This window comes from Pelodiscus sinensis, chromosome 1 (genome assembly GCF_049634645.1).
Source record: "Pelodiscus sinensis isolate JC-2024 chromosome 1, ASM4963464v1, whole genome shotgun sequence".
Taxonomy (NCBI): Eukaryota; Metazoa; Chordata; order Testudines; family Trionychidae; genus Pelodiscus; species Pelodiscus sinensis.
In genome coordinates this window covers 72,393,539-72,406,645 of record NC_134711.1, presented here as the reverse complement: position 1 = coordinate 72,406,645, position 13,107 = coordinate 72,393,539, and the positions used below count along the sequence as shown (strand labels likewise).

Sequence of the window (13,107 nt, the reverse complement as noted above, 5' to 3'; positions counted from 1 at the left end):
TAAATCCTCTGCCCCCCTCTTGCACCCATACCCCCTCCCAGATATGGCACCCAAAGCCCCTGCCCAAGATCACAGTCCCTTCCTGCCCTAGCTCACAACTCAAACCCCGCACTACCCCAATTCCCTGTCCTAGGTCACAATCCAACCCCCTGAACCCAGTCTAGTGCCCCAGGTCACAACTGCTTCCTTCCAGGGGTGGCCCGTGACTATAGGCTGACTTGGCCGTCGCCTAGGGTGCTGCCTTCAACAGGGCACCTGGGGCGCCCAATGATGATGTCATGGGGCGCCCAATGATGACATCACTGCATTGATGGCTGTACAGGCGGGGGCGCCAATCGCACATTCCGCCTGGGGCGCCAGCTGCTGCAGCCCGCCACAGGCCGCTCCTGCTTCCTTCACCTAAACACTCTCCCTTACCTCAAGCTCCCTTCTGCACCTAACCTCCATCCCAGACCCCATGCCTCCTCCATTAATATCAGAGAAGTGTAGCCTTTGACCACTTTCCGAATTCTTGGAGTGCCCCCCCCAACAAAAATATTGCCATCCCTGGCCCAAGGACTATCTAAGTTGTATTGGGAGACATCTCCAGACACAAGGCAGCCCAGGATCAGGGGAACACAGAAGTAGCTTAAAGACATCATAGGCTTTCCCTCCACTTAGACTGAGAATTATTGCACCTCTTAGAATTTCAGCATACATGTCACCCTATTTTCTCCCCCTGGGCTTTGTGGCCCTTTGGTTCCTGCATGCTTTGTAAGCTCTGTAGGTCTTCCCTTCAGACTTTGGGTCCAATCAAAATCACATTGAAGTGGGAGTCTTTCAATTGACTTGGTGGACTTTTGATCAGGCCTTTTTGTGGGGTATTGAAATGCTTCTTTGGCATTAGGCTTCTCTTTATGGGCTCCATAAAGAATTCTGAACAATTGTGGCAATTAAAAATTGCATAAGGAAATAGCCAGAGGAATAGAACAATTGAATTAAAAGTGAGTTACATTCTTAATAGCAAGGATGATTAACCATTGGAACAGCTTACCTGTGAATGTGGTGGATTCCGTATTACTTAAGCTTGTAAATCAACATTAGATATCTTTTCGTACAAAATTTACTATAGTTCAAGTGGAATTTAACACAAACCATAATCTGACAGACTGAATGGTGATAACAGGTCTTCCTAGTCTTAAAATCGGAGTCTACAAAATATCAGATTTAATTATGGGATAGAATCCTTCAAGTCCTCAAATAATCAAAAGCTGTAGTAAGCTGGAAAGTCAAGGTTAAAGATACCCATTAAAAGAAAAACAGAAGCAAAAAACAAAGATCTAAAAGTCTTAGAAATGCACCGGTGGCTATTTTTGTAACCTTTACTCTGCCCCTTCTCATATCCTCAAACCCCCAAAATCCAAAGAGAACCTTATAACCCAACACCAGAGATGTTTAACATTAGAAGTACTAGCGATCAGATTTACATGATAGTAGTCCATAACCAATACCGAGGTATTAATATGTTCCCTATCTACTCTGCACATTACTCTATCTGTTAAAGAAGCAGCTGAAATTTACTAGATTCTGTGTAAATGCCTAGAATGTAGGCAAAGCTAGTTCCTGATAAAGCAGGATCACTTTTCCTGGGACAAATTGGCAGCTGCATTCTTCTCTGTGCATGTAGCAAATGGAGGTTGTAGCAGGTTGTGTGTGTGTGTGTGTGTGTGTGTGTGTGTGTGTGTGTGTGTGTGCGCGCGCGCACGCTTCGCACAAGTAGCTCAGCTACCTTTATTCCTCCGCTACTTGAAACAACTTTGAGCTGACCTTAATATAGACGTGGCTGGTAGGGACCATCTCAATCCCCATAAATTCTATTAGGGAAAATATACCAGATTTAAGAAGTCTGAAATCCTTGCCAAAACAGAGAATATGCAGAGCTAATCCATACAAGAATTAAGAATGTGAATGGTGACATTTTTGTGTGTTGGCAGATTTATAATGGACGTGCCTGAAATTTCTATATTATAGATAAGGCTTCCAGAAGCTGTAGCCTACACCATATCTGCAGACAAACTTCTAAATTGAAAATAAGATTGAAACCTGCAGCTAGTGAAATTACAAATTGCTTAGATACACTTGCAGCTTTATAAGGCTTCCGAGATTCAAGATCCAACACTAATCCTTGGACCCAAATCTAACTTACTTCTGCTATCTATATATAAATAGAGAATAATTTAGTAATGATAGCAGGGCAGAGTTAAAGTTGTTGGTGATGACTTTCTCCGCAGACTTCTATAAAGATAAATATTTGTCTTCAGCATAATCCTAACTTGGGTTGACTGTTTGGGTTTTCTATCATATGCGACTTTTGAGAACTGTATTGTCCTGATTGGTGCTTTGTGCCCAACATCCAGAATCATAAGGTTCGGGATTCCACATGTCTAAATAGAGGTTGTAAAATGGAAATCAGAAACATCTTAATACAAATGCTGAGCCAAGTGAGACTAATTGTTTTGTTTTTTCCTGAAGCCACTCTTTGTGTAGTGGCCTGTGTGAACAACTTGGCTTCAGAAAGTGTGGTCCAGTTCTTAGTGGCTTAATTTGGACAAGGTATCACAAGCACAGTAATTAGCAGTGAGCCTCTAGTTTTTGACATCTTACTCAGAGAGAACACCTGAAATAATTCCCACTGAGGGAAGGAAGAACTAGATAGAAAGATAGATTAACTTTTCATTATTAAGGCAGCATGCTGCTAGATCAATTGTCAGTCTAGAATCTGCTGTAGAAAAGCCTGCAGCAGGACCAAACTTTGCATTAATGGCAGCTATTGACATCAGTATAAAAAAGCAGAAAATGATGGAGGTCAAAGGAAAGATTAAAACTAAATAAGCCAAAAAGGAAACTTTTTTTGAAGTGACTTTTGTGTGTGTGTCAAGCCATTAACATGAATTAAATATCTCTTCTCCTTATATAGGAAGTGCATTCAAAATCTTTCCAATGTTAAAAGGTCAGTTATCTTTTATGCCAGTCAGCCACATGATTCATGGTAAAAATGTAAAGTTGTGACGTGAAACAATGCCATAATGCACTAGCAGTTTCTGTGATCTATTACATTTCTCTCGTAAAGTTCTCCTAAACGTTTTTCTATCTAAGACTTTTTCCCTAACTTTTTATTTTAAAGAAATGATGTGTGAAGTGATGCCCACGATAAACGAGGACACCCCAATGAGTCAACGGGGGTCCCAGAGTAGCGGGTCGGACTCGGATTCTCATTTTGAGCAACTGATGGTGAACATGCTAGATGAAAGGGACCGTCTCCTTGACACCCTTCGGGAGACTCAGGAAAGCCTGTCACTTGCACAGCAACGCCTTCAGGATGTCATCTACGACAGAGATTCCCTCCAGCGACAGCTCAATTCAGCACTGCCACAGGTATGTCCCTTGCAAAAATCTTCATTGTAACTGTAACCTGGAAATGGATGATAGTGACTTCAATTGACACCATTTATTTATTCCTCAAGGAACCAGTCCTGTTCTCATTGAGGTCTATTGCAAGATTCCCTGTACATTCAATAGTAAATGGTCCGGCCCTTAATCCTTGGTATTGCATCAGAGAAGAGATTGAAGCCTGGACTTCAAGGGGAACAGGATCAAGGTGCCTAGTTGCTCATACTTTTGGCTGTTGCTATAAAGTCCCTGACACTTTAGGGTTTATTGAAATGAAAGTAGGACAAAATATAAAGTGAGAGATGGCGATATCACAAGTTCACTACAGTCAATTCCAGAAAAGCAACATCTTGCTACAGATAGGACTTGCTTTCTAATATTACCACAAGTAGAACTATCACATTAGTTTACAGATGGTAAGTAACCGCACCACACAATCTGTGGTGTGATTTGAAAATGGAATAAAAAATAGGCATTTTTAGTAATTTTTTTCTCCTGTTTTTAAAATAAACTTTTTTTTTACGTTGACATTTTTCAAAAAAGTTAAAGCATTGTTTACTTCGGTTAAAATAAGGTTATAATTGTAATCAATTAAACAAAACAAAGGAATAAACTCCAAAGAAACCCCACCCTGAGCCAAGATCTACAAATTAGATCCTGCCCCAAGGTTTGGAATATGACGTGTGGTAAAGATGGATTTTCTCCATACTCCTCGCTGATCTCCCAACTTTTGGTTAGCTGAAAGGTAAGCTTGGAACTTGAGAATGGAAATCAAAACTCTAATTACTACTGGTGGCTGGGAGGGATGGATGGCAGAGAGTTTTAGATGCAAGATTGGCAGAAGGCGGCTGTGGATGGGTGGAGGAGAATGGTAATGAGGCACCTGTGTTGGCAGCTGTTTATAATGATGGGAAAGAGAATTCATTTCCAATGGGTGTGGTGGAGTTGAGGAAATATTGCTGGTGAAGGGGCTCACAACAACAGATGATGGAGGTGAAAGAAGAACAGGGATTGGCCAATCACTTGATTAGTAGACTAAGAGATGCTCCAATGTCAGCGCTGGTTTGAGGAAATAAGAGCTATTGGGAGAAGAGTGTCAAACACTGAATGGCAGCTGAGGGCAGGTACCTACTTGGGAGAATCTTGTCTCTTTAAAAGATAGAAAAGAACATTTATTATAATTTCCAAGATAATTAAGATTTGTATATTGTGTGGCACTCGTTAATGTTGCAGATGTGACATTTGTGTAGACCATTTAATTTTTGAATAATTTGCAACCTGTAATGAACTAACCATTTTATTTGTAATATTCAGCCTTTCCATAGTGCTTTATATCTGTGAAACACTTGTGCAAGCAGGTTGACACACAAACTTTTTTTTTCCAGCTTACTACTTTGGGAATAGATATATTGTTGTTTTTACACAAGATTTCAATAATTTATCCACCCTACAATTTCATCATAAGGACAGACTAAATTTCAAAATTTGCCTAATTGGAGATAATAACTGATTTACAGTAGATTCAAAACTGTTCACTTTGGTTTGAAATGTTAAGTGAAATACAATAGTTATAAAATGTACAACTATGAATATGTGCTTTGGTACAGCTTTAAGTGAATATAATGTATTACAGAACAGAGCATTCTACTACAAAGGGGTCTGCCACCTACAGAGTGTATATGCATTCCAGCATTATAGCAATTCCACTGTAAGGCTATTTCAAAATATAAGTATCATACAGGAGATGAGATCTCAGCCATGTTGAAGTCAGTAGGCATTTTATCAGTGACTTCAGTAGGGATAGGATTTCACTCAAGATGAGAGCGAATTAGAAAGTGCTATTGAGAATGGTGTTTGAAGTCTTAGACCCTGATCTTGCAAGCATTCTTCTTCTTAATTATTATTTACTAGAAGGCTTACCTGGCGTTGTCTGGGTCCTTTGGGGCAAAGGGCTGGCAGTGAGGAGTATGCAAGAGTCAGGGCAGGGCCTTGGGATGGTGGGTAGTGTAGGAGGCTGTAGGTGTGGGGGTGTATGAGAGCGAGGGTTGGGGAGCAAGGAGGTGCTGAGGGTGTTCAAATCCCATCTGGCATGGGTTTCTCTTCTCCCTGACTGGCAGAGCTCCAGCCTCCTCCTCCCCGCCAGGCCTCCAAAGGCCTTAGCCCACCTCCTCCAGTGCTGCAGCCAAGGGCTGTAGGGGGAAAAGTTTGGGCTACTACCTGGTCTGGTGGCAGGCAAGATGGAGGAGCCCCAGCTATGCTGGCCACTCTTTTGGTAGTGCTGCTGCCCACAGTGGCTGCTACTCATCATCAGGTCCCTCCTCTCTGTGCCTCCTCCCTTTCCATGCTACAGAAAAGTCCCATTCCTGTCTCTTCCCATTTTCATGGCACAAATGAGCCCTGATATTGCCTTAAGTTAGGAGAAGAGGAAATACTGAATTTGGTGGTCCTAGCTCTTACCATTTAGGTGTAGTTCTTGAACAAACAGACTCACAAATGGATGGACAGACAGGTGCACATTCCTAAATATATACACAGATTACATATATTTCTTATGGTCGTGTCTAAGGGCCAAACAAAAATGGGAGTCCATTATGCTGGACACAACATCCCTCCTAGCCCCCCTCCTCCCACTCTCTAATGGTTCTCAACCAGTAGTGCATGTTCCTGTTGAAGGTACTTAGAATTATACAGTAACAATGAGGAAAATAAGCATTTTTCAGTAATGGAGTACTGTGACAATTTTGTATTTTTATGTCTGTGTAAGCAAATAGTGTTAAGTGAGATGTAATTTCAGGGTATGCAAGACAAGCCAGTCTCCTGAGAGGGGTATGGTTGTTTGGAAAGGTTGAGAGCCATTGTAGTAGACAGTCTTTGCCCCAATAAGCTTACCATCTAAACAGGCAAGACAATGTGTATGTGGAGGGGCTGGGGTGGATGGGTAGAACACTGTGTTAGGAAGAAATGGAATGTCCCACAATATTTTATTTTGTACAGAAGAGGAGGGGCTTAGGACAGGGCACAATAATGAAGGTAAGAGAAGCAGGTGTGGATGTTTGAGCATACAGCTGATCACCACAGGGCAGAGAGAATCTGTTCAAAACTATGAAATTCTCTGACTGTCCAACGGACCAAATATTCCTGCTTTGGCTAGTTTTTTCTCATACTGGTTGGAGTGTCTGACTGGCTTCTCTGCAATTTTCATCTCCTACTGATCCTGCAAATACACAATCCTAAATTTACTGCTCTGGTCGCATTAGTTTCAATGGGACTATGCCTTGTAATAAGACTGTGCGCATATATGAACACTAAAACAAATGGGATGATTTCAAGTAGTAAACTTAAGCATGTGTATAAGAGTTTGCATGATGGGGCCTTAATTTGCAATGTCCACTGGTTTTCCACTATTCATCAGGATTCTGAATATTGGAATTGCAGCTTCTATTCAGAAACTTTTTTTAAGTTATAACGTGCTCAAAATCCTCTTGGGGCTAAAGGTTCCATACTTCTTCTCTACTTAAAGATAAAGCATTTGGTAATTTGGCCAATATTGGTTAACCCGTGAATGTGAACATTATATACATGGGTCCCATTTCAGGATTGGGATCTCAATCTTCAACTTGATTGATGTTCATTTAATTTCCTTCTCTCCCAACCCCCATTTTTTTCTGATGCATTTTAAAGATAGATTCTTCAGTAAGCTTCAATCCATCATTTCTGACTATGACATTTACATGGCAATGTATTATTGAAGTTTACGCTGGACCAAAAAACAGTCCATTATCAGAATTTTTTTGGGCTTCATTGCATGGTGGTTATGTATTACAAAAAAGCAGATATGATAGTTGAAATACTGTCAAATACTGTATTTTCACTTCCATCATTATCAAGTTAAGTAATAATCCTTGACATATTTTACTTCAGCTAATAAGGTGTCGTCGCTGTGCAATTTCCAAAGTATATGTTATTGCGCCACTAAAAAAATACACTGAAGTGCTCTTTAATTATCATATAGTTCCTTGACCACGAGTTTGTCTAAAATATTAGTTTTCTGCTTTTATTTAATACAGAGGCATTTACCCAGCGGTCTAATGGTGCCACAGTACACTGTCATGGTGCTAACAGTTAAGTGTGACTGATCTCAGGCCAACAGCAACTCAGAATGCTTTGGAAACAGCAAAGAGTGCTTTCTATCAACTTGGAGAAAATCCCTGTTGCACAAAAGAATTATTAACAGACTCCTGGGCGGAGGGGAAGCTGAATCCAATTCTTTTCAATTGGAAAAAGAATCACCTCACCTATAAAAAAAAAAAAAAAAAAAAAAAAAAAGAAAAAGTCCTCTAGAGAGTGTACGGTCTGAAAATAAATTACACTTTTTTTTTTTAAAAAAAGCAGAAAATATTGGGAGTTTTATTAGTTTCTACAACTGCCTTCAGAATTGGTGGGCATGTCATTGCTTAACTGTGAGGCATGATTTAAACAAAATACAACTATAATGCACTTCTAAAGTGTTTTTTATTTTGGGAGTGATGAGCATGGTACATGAGCTTGTACAACTCAGCATGCTACAAGTGGGATAAAATACTTCATAATGGAGAGATGCCTGGAGGGAAAGAGCAAAACACTTTAATTTATTAAGCACTTTAAATATCATTCATTTTTAAATACTCAAACTTGTTTGTACTCCTGATTTACAACCCCCACCAACAACAACATTGTTTCACAGTGCCACTTCCAAGACAGTTTACTTGATTTAGTGTATTTTCACATCAAAGTAGTTGCAACTAAACTAGGAAACCTGGGAAACAGAGAATGCAGCAGAAACCAAGTGAAATGTGGCAATACAATTTAACCTTCTTAATACGTAGTCAACTTCCTGAAGATTTTAACTACCTGCCTAGTGCTTTATGCTTCTATTAAACAGCTCCAGGATAAGAGTTTATACTGACTTCAGTAGTTATCTATGTCACCAATATTACTCATGTGCTTGCTTGCAGGCACTAACACTATTCCCTGTAACATGGTCTGTGCTTGGTAACAAATGTTTATATGTAGGGGAAATTACCTTTCAATAAGGAACCAGTCTCTCAGACAAAGGCTTTTTCCATATACTGTACAATGAATGGAGATGGCTGGGTTAATGAAGGATATAGAACACTTTAAATCTTCAAAAGGAGGACTGTGTTTTAGTATAGTAAATGATTATACAGGCATTTCTAATTCATATATTTGAGCTCACCTTTTATTATTCTGCAGTACATTAGTCTGTAACTGGTAAAACTTAACAATGAATAGTCTAGCAACACCTTAAAGACTAACAAAACATGTAGATGGTATCGTGAGCTTTTGTGGGTACAACCCACTTCTTCAGATGGCTGGAGTATTGAAAAGTCCAGATCTAAGAATAAATAAAGGAAGGCAGGGGGAAAAGGGAGAGGGGACAAGGAAAAAATAGAAAAAAACCAGTGAATTGGATTGTTCAAGTTTTAAGAGGCTGATAAAAACAATTTGCACCTCTAGGAGTACCCATTGTTTGTTTTGTTGGTTAAGTCATTAGGATGTGGGAGGTAGTGTGCAAGCCAGCCAATATATTTATTCACTCCTCCCTGATAGGAATCAAACTTGTAAATGAAGTTAAGTTCTAGCCCTTCCCAGTGTATTTGGCTTGTGGAATTGGCCTGAAACAACATGGTGACTTTGAGATCCATTAAGGAGTGCCGGGGCAGGGTAAAGTGTTCTCCAACAGGTTTCTGTGTGTTGCCTTTATGGATATTTGATTTGTGTCCATTCATTCTTTCCCATAGAGACTGTCTAGTTTGGCCAATATGCATGGCAGTAGGGCATTGGTGGCATTTGAGGGCATAGATCACATTGGTGGATGTGCAGTTAAATGACCCCTGATGTAGTGACTGATGTGGTTGGGTCCAGTGATGAAATTGCTTGTGTAGATGTGTGGACGGAGTTGGCACTGGGGCTGATTGCAGGGGTGGGTAAAATGTTAAATTGACAGCACCCCTTTTAATTGAGGCAGTGTGTTCCAGTGGGTGGAGCCTGGTCAGGGAGAGCTCTGCTAGCAGGTGTGGGGAGCTGTGGCAGACTCTCCACCTGCCCTGGGGACCTAAGCAGTCCCCACCCAGTGTCCCTGATCCTCCGCCCAGGGTGGGTGGAAGGATCCAGGCTCTCCACAGGGCAGGCTCTGGCAGAGGGTGGGAAGGTGACCCCATCCATCCCTAGGGCAGGTGTAGGACCCATGCCATGGCTGTTCATAGCTGCTCCACGTTGATTTGTATCTGCATCTATGTTGCTATCTGCAGAATTGGTCCGTGGATCATCCACGTCCACATCCGGGGATGCAGATATAATGCGGATACCCGCGGGTTTGCAAGTCTTTACTAATCCATTTTTCCCCTCAAGCAGAAAGGGGGCAATTGAATGTGAGCCAACCATATTCCAGGCAAGTGTTCTAACAGTTGGGCTAAAAGTTATCCGGTGGGCATCATCATAACTACCTCCTTTTCCCCCTCCCCTTTTGTGTTGAGCAAGGCACAAAAGTCTCTCAACAAGTGACTTAGGCACCAAAGGGCTGTGTCTACATTGGCACCCTTTTCCGGAAAAGGGATGCTAATGAGACCAGTCGGAATTACAAATGCTGCGGGGGATTTAAATATCCTCCGTGGCATTTGCATGAACATGGCTGCTGCTTTTTTCCGGCTTGGTGTTTTGCCGGAGAAAAGCGCCAGTCTAGACGGGATCTTGCGGAAAATAAACCCTTTTCTGGAAGATCCCTTATTCCTGTAGGGATCTTCCGGAAAAGGGTTTATTTTCCGCAAGATCCTGTCTAGACTGGCGCTTTTCTCCGGCAAAACCCCGAGCCGGAAAAAAGCGGCAGCCATGTTCATGCAAATGCTGCAGGGGATATTTAAATCCCCCGTGGCATTTGCAATTCCGACTGGTCTCATTAGCATCCCTTTTCCGGAAAAGGGTGCCAATGTAGACACAGCCAAGCTGTTTGACTCCAGGCACTGGATTCCTGTTTGTGGATTGCTAAAAAGACATAAATGCCTTTTTCTGAGACGTGGTTGGGGTTTAGCCACACACCCCACCTTTGCATCTCACATTGGCTAGTTTAGGCATGATGGATTTGTGGATCACATGCTTCAGTGCTTATCTTTTCTTATTCATTATAGAGGGACCCTAAGCACCTAATTCAGCTTTGTGGCTCACAGTTTTATTCTTGTGATTTTATTTTTTCCTAGGCACTGGAAATTTGGGTGCCATGATTCTCAGCATTACAGTGCTAAGTCCTTTATTAGACACCACCGTAATTGCCTGGGACTTTGGAAGGAATTTTCAAACAATGCATTATAGGATTGCACTGTCCTCTGAAGCATATAGACACTAAGGACAAGACAGACCAGATACTGAACTAGATGCACTAGTGGTCTTAGCGGAATTCCTGCATATATGGTTAATAAGGTTTGTAAGATCATAAGATACCACGTAGGAGATCATATCTAGCATCTTTTTTGTATATTGTGGGTAAAGAGTTGAGAGAATTCTGAGAACCCGATCTTTAATGGATAGAAAAGCTGATGGCCCTTATTCATGTAATAAAACACCTAAAACCAACCCAGTTTCTTTCAAACAAGTGCATACTGTACATAAGCAATCCACTTGCTCTGTGGCTTACTTAGAAATTAATCTAGTATTATATTGGTAGAAACGCACACAACACTGAACCAGCCCATCAGAACAAGGTACAGAATACAAGTAACTGTCAAGAAATGTATTCCAGCTGCCCATCTAAACATTCCTTTTATTCTCCCCTACCACTTTGATCGTTATGCCCTTTTCCTATGCTCTTTTTATGGCAGGAGCTCACTCCCTGACCTGTTGTTACCAAACATGTTGCCCCTGTTTAATCCTATTCAAGAAATAAGGATCTATCCTTATGACTGTGGTGCCAGCTTCATAAATGCTGGAAGTTGTCATAGTTTCATTGACTTGAACAGAGCTATAATTTGCACCCGCTGAGGATCTGTCCCATTGAGTATCAGAATCTTCCCTAGAGTATGGCAAACACATATAGTTGTTGTACTTTTAAGTTTATTCAAAAAGTTCATGATCCACCCTGGTTTTGATGTGTTCTAGTGTGCTGCTGTTGGATCTTTGCAATATTTTTAATCTCAGGATTTATCCCAGTGTAGCTCCATCGTCATCAGTATTACTCTGGATTTTCACTAGTGTAACTATGGCTGTGTCCAGACTCAGGGGTTTTTTCGAAAAAAGTAGCCTTTTTTCGAAAAAACCTCACCTGCGTCTAGACTGCAGCCGCGTTCTTTCGAAATTAAATCGAAAGAACGCGGCTTTTCTTTCGATGGCGGTAAACCTCATTTCACGAGGAAGAACGCCTTCTTTCGAAAGTTCCTCTTTCGAAAGAAGGCGTTCTTCAATGTAAATAGGGCTTCTTCGAAAGAGAGCATCCAGACTCACTGGATGCTTTCTTTCGAAAAAGCAAGCCGCTTTTTTGAAAGTTCAACGTGCAGTCTAGACGCTCTCTTTCGAAAGAGGCTCTTTCGAAAGTATCTTTCGAAAGAGGCTTGCAGTCTAGACATAGCCTATGATGCCAAAAGTCTTTGTCTTACTGTGCACAGATGTTTAAAAGTACACTTTAAAATATTAAGCTTGCAATGTGAAGAGGTCAATTCTAATAGTTAGAACATCTTTGTATTGTAAAGATTTCTGTATGCCTGACATCATACACCTTGTTCTTCTAGCACTATAATAATCTACAACTGAAAATGTAGATATATATGTTGATTATAGTGTAGTGGATCATAATGTTAAAACAATTATTAGTATATTTACTGGTGCACTTCAACCTTCTGTTGAATTAACAAGTATCAGTCTATCTTTTATTGAAGGGGCTTTGTGACATGGAATTATTTTAAGAAGGCATTATTTGGAAATGTATGGAGGAGACAAGGGAAAATTCAGGGAGGAAAACATGATGACCTGGCTTAGTTGAATCAGTGCATGCAGCTTGATCAATATCAAGCTTTAATGGATTTCTGTTTAGGGAAGTTGGTTGGTGGTCTTGCACTTTTTTCCAATACTGATGAACAGCTAAAGCTTCTTTGATTGGGGAAAAAGAAGATATAAGAAGAAAAATTTCAACTTTAATTACATTGAGACCATACTTCTGAGTGCTTGCCATTCTCTACACTTTCTTTCCATACTTTCCCTCCTCCCACTTAGCCTCAATTTAACGTTTCTAGTTACAGAAATTGTGACTAAGTACATTAAAATATCACATGCAATAGAAAAAATAAAAAGATAAGATTTTCAGATATCATTATTTAGATAGGAATGATCACTAGCAGTACTGCATCAAGTTTCATATTGAAAATCACTTTTTGAGATCTTCTATTGAATGCAGATGGATCTTTCTTTTTCTTTTCTTTTTTTTCTACTAGAAGATTTACCCAGCGTCACTCAGGTTCCTCAGGACAGGGGACTGAGGTGGTGGGGATGAGGCAGAGGGAAGGGGAGAAGGCTGGTTTGGTTTCACAGGACAGGGAAGGGGCTTGGAATACAATCAGGATTGGAGCATGAGGAGGGCTCAGGGAAAGTGTGGGGATGCAGGAATGAATGGCAGGGGGTTGGAAATTGGGAGGGGGA

The 13,107-nt window shown here is 40.9% G+C and overlaps 1 protein-coding gene across 1 annotated transcript in view; it reads left to right on the top strand.

The window, feature by feature from the left end:
* The window catches only part of PPFIA2 (PPFI scaffold protein A2), a 608,376-nt gene that overhangs the window by 14,037 nt on the left and 581,232 nt on the right, over positions 1–13,107 (top strand). The window contains exon 4 of the mRNA XM_075932507.1: positions 3,164–3,414. Coding sequence (XP_075788622.1) covers positions 3,166–3,414 — 249 coding nt within the window. The 5' untranslated portion in view covers positions 3,164–3,165. The remainder of the gene's footprint in view (positions 1–3,163; positions 3,415–13,107) is intronic.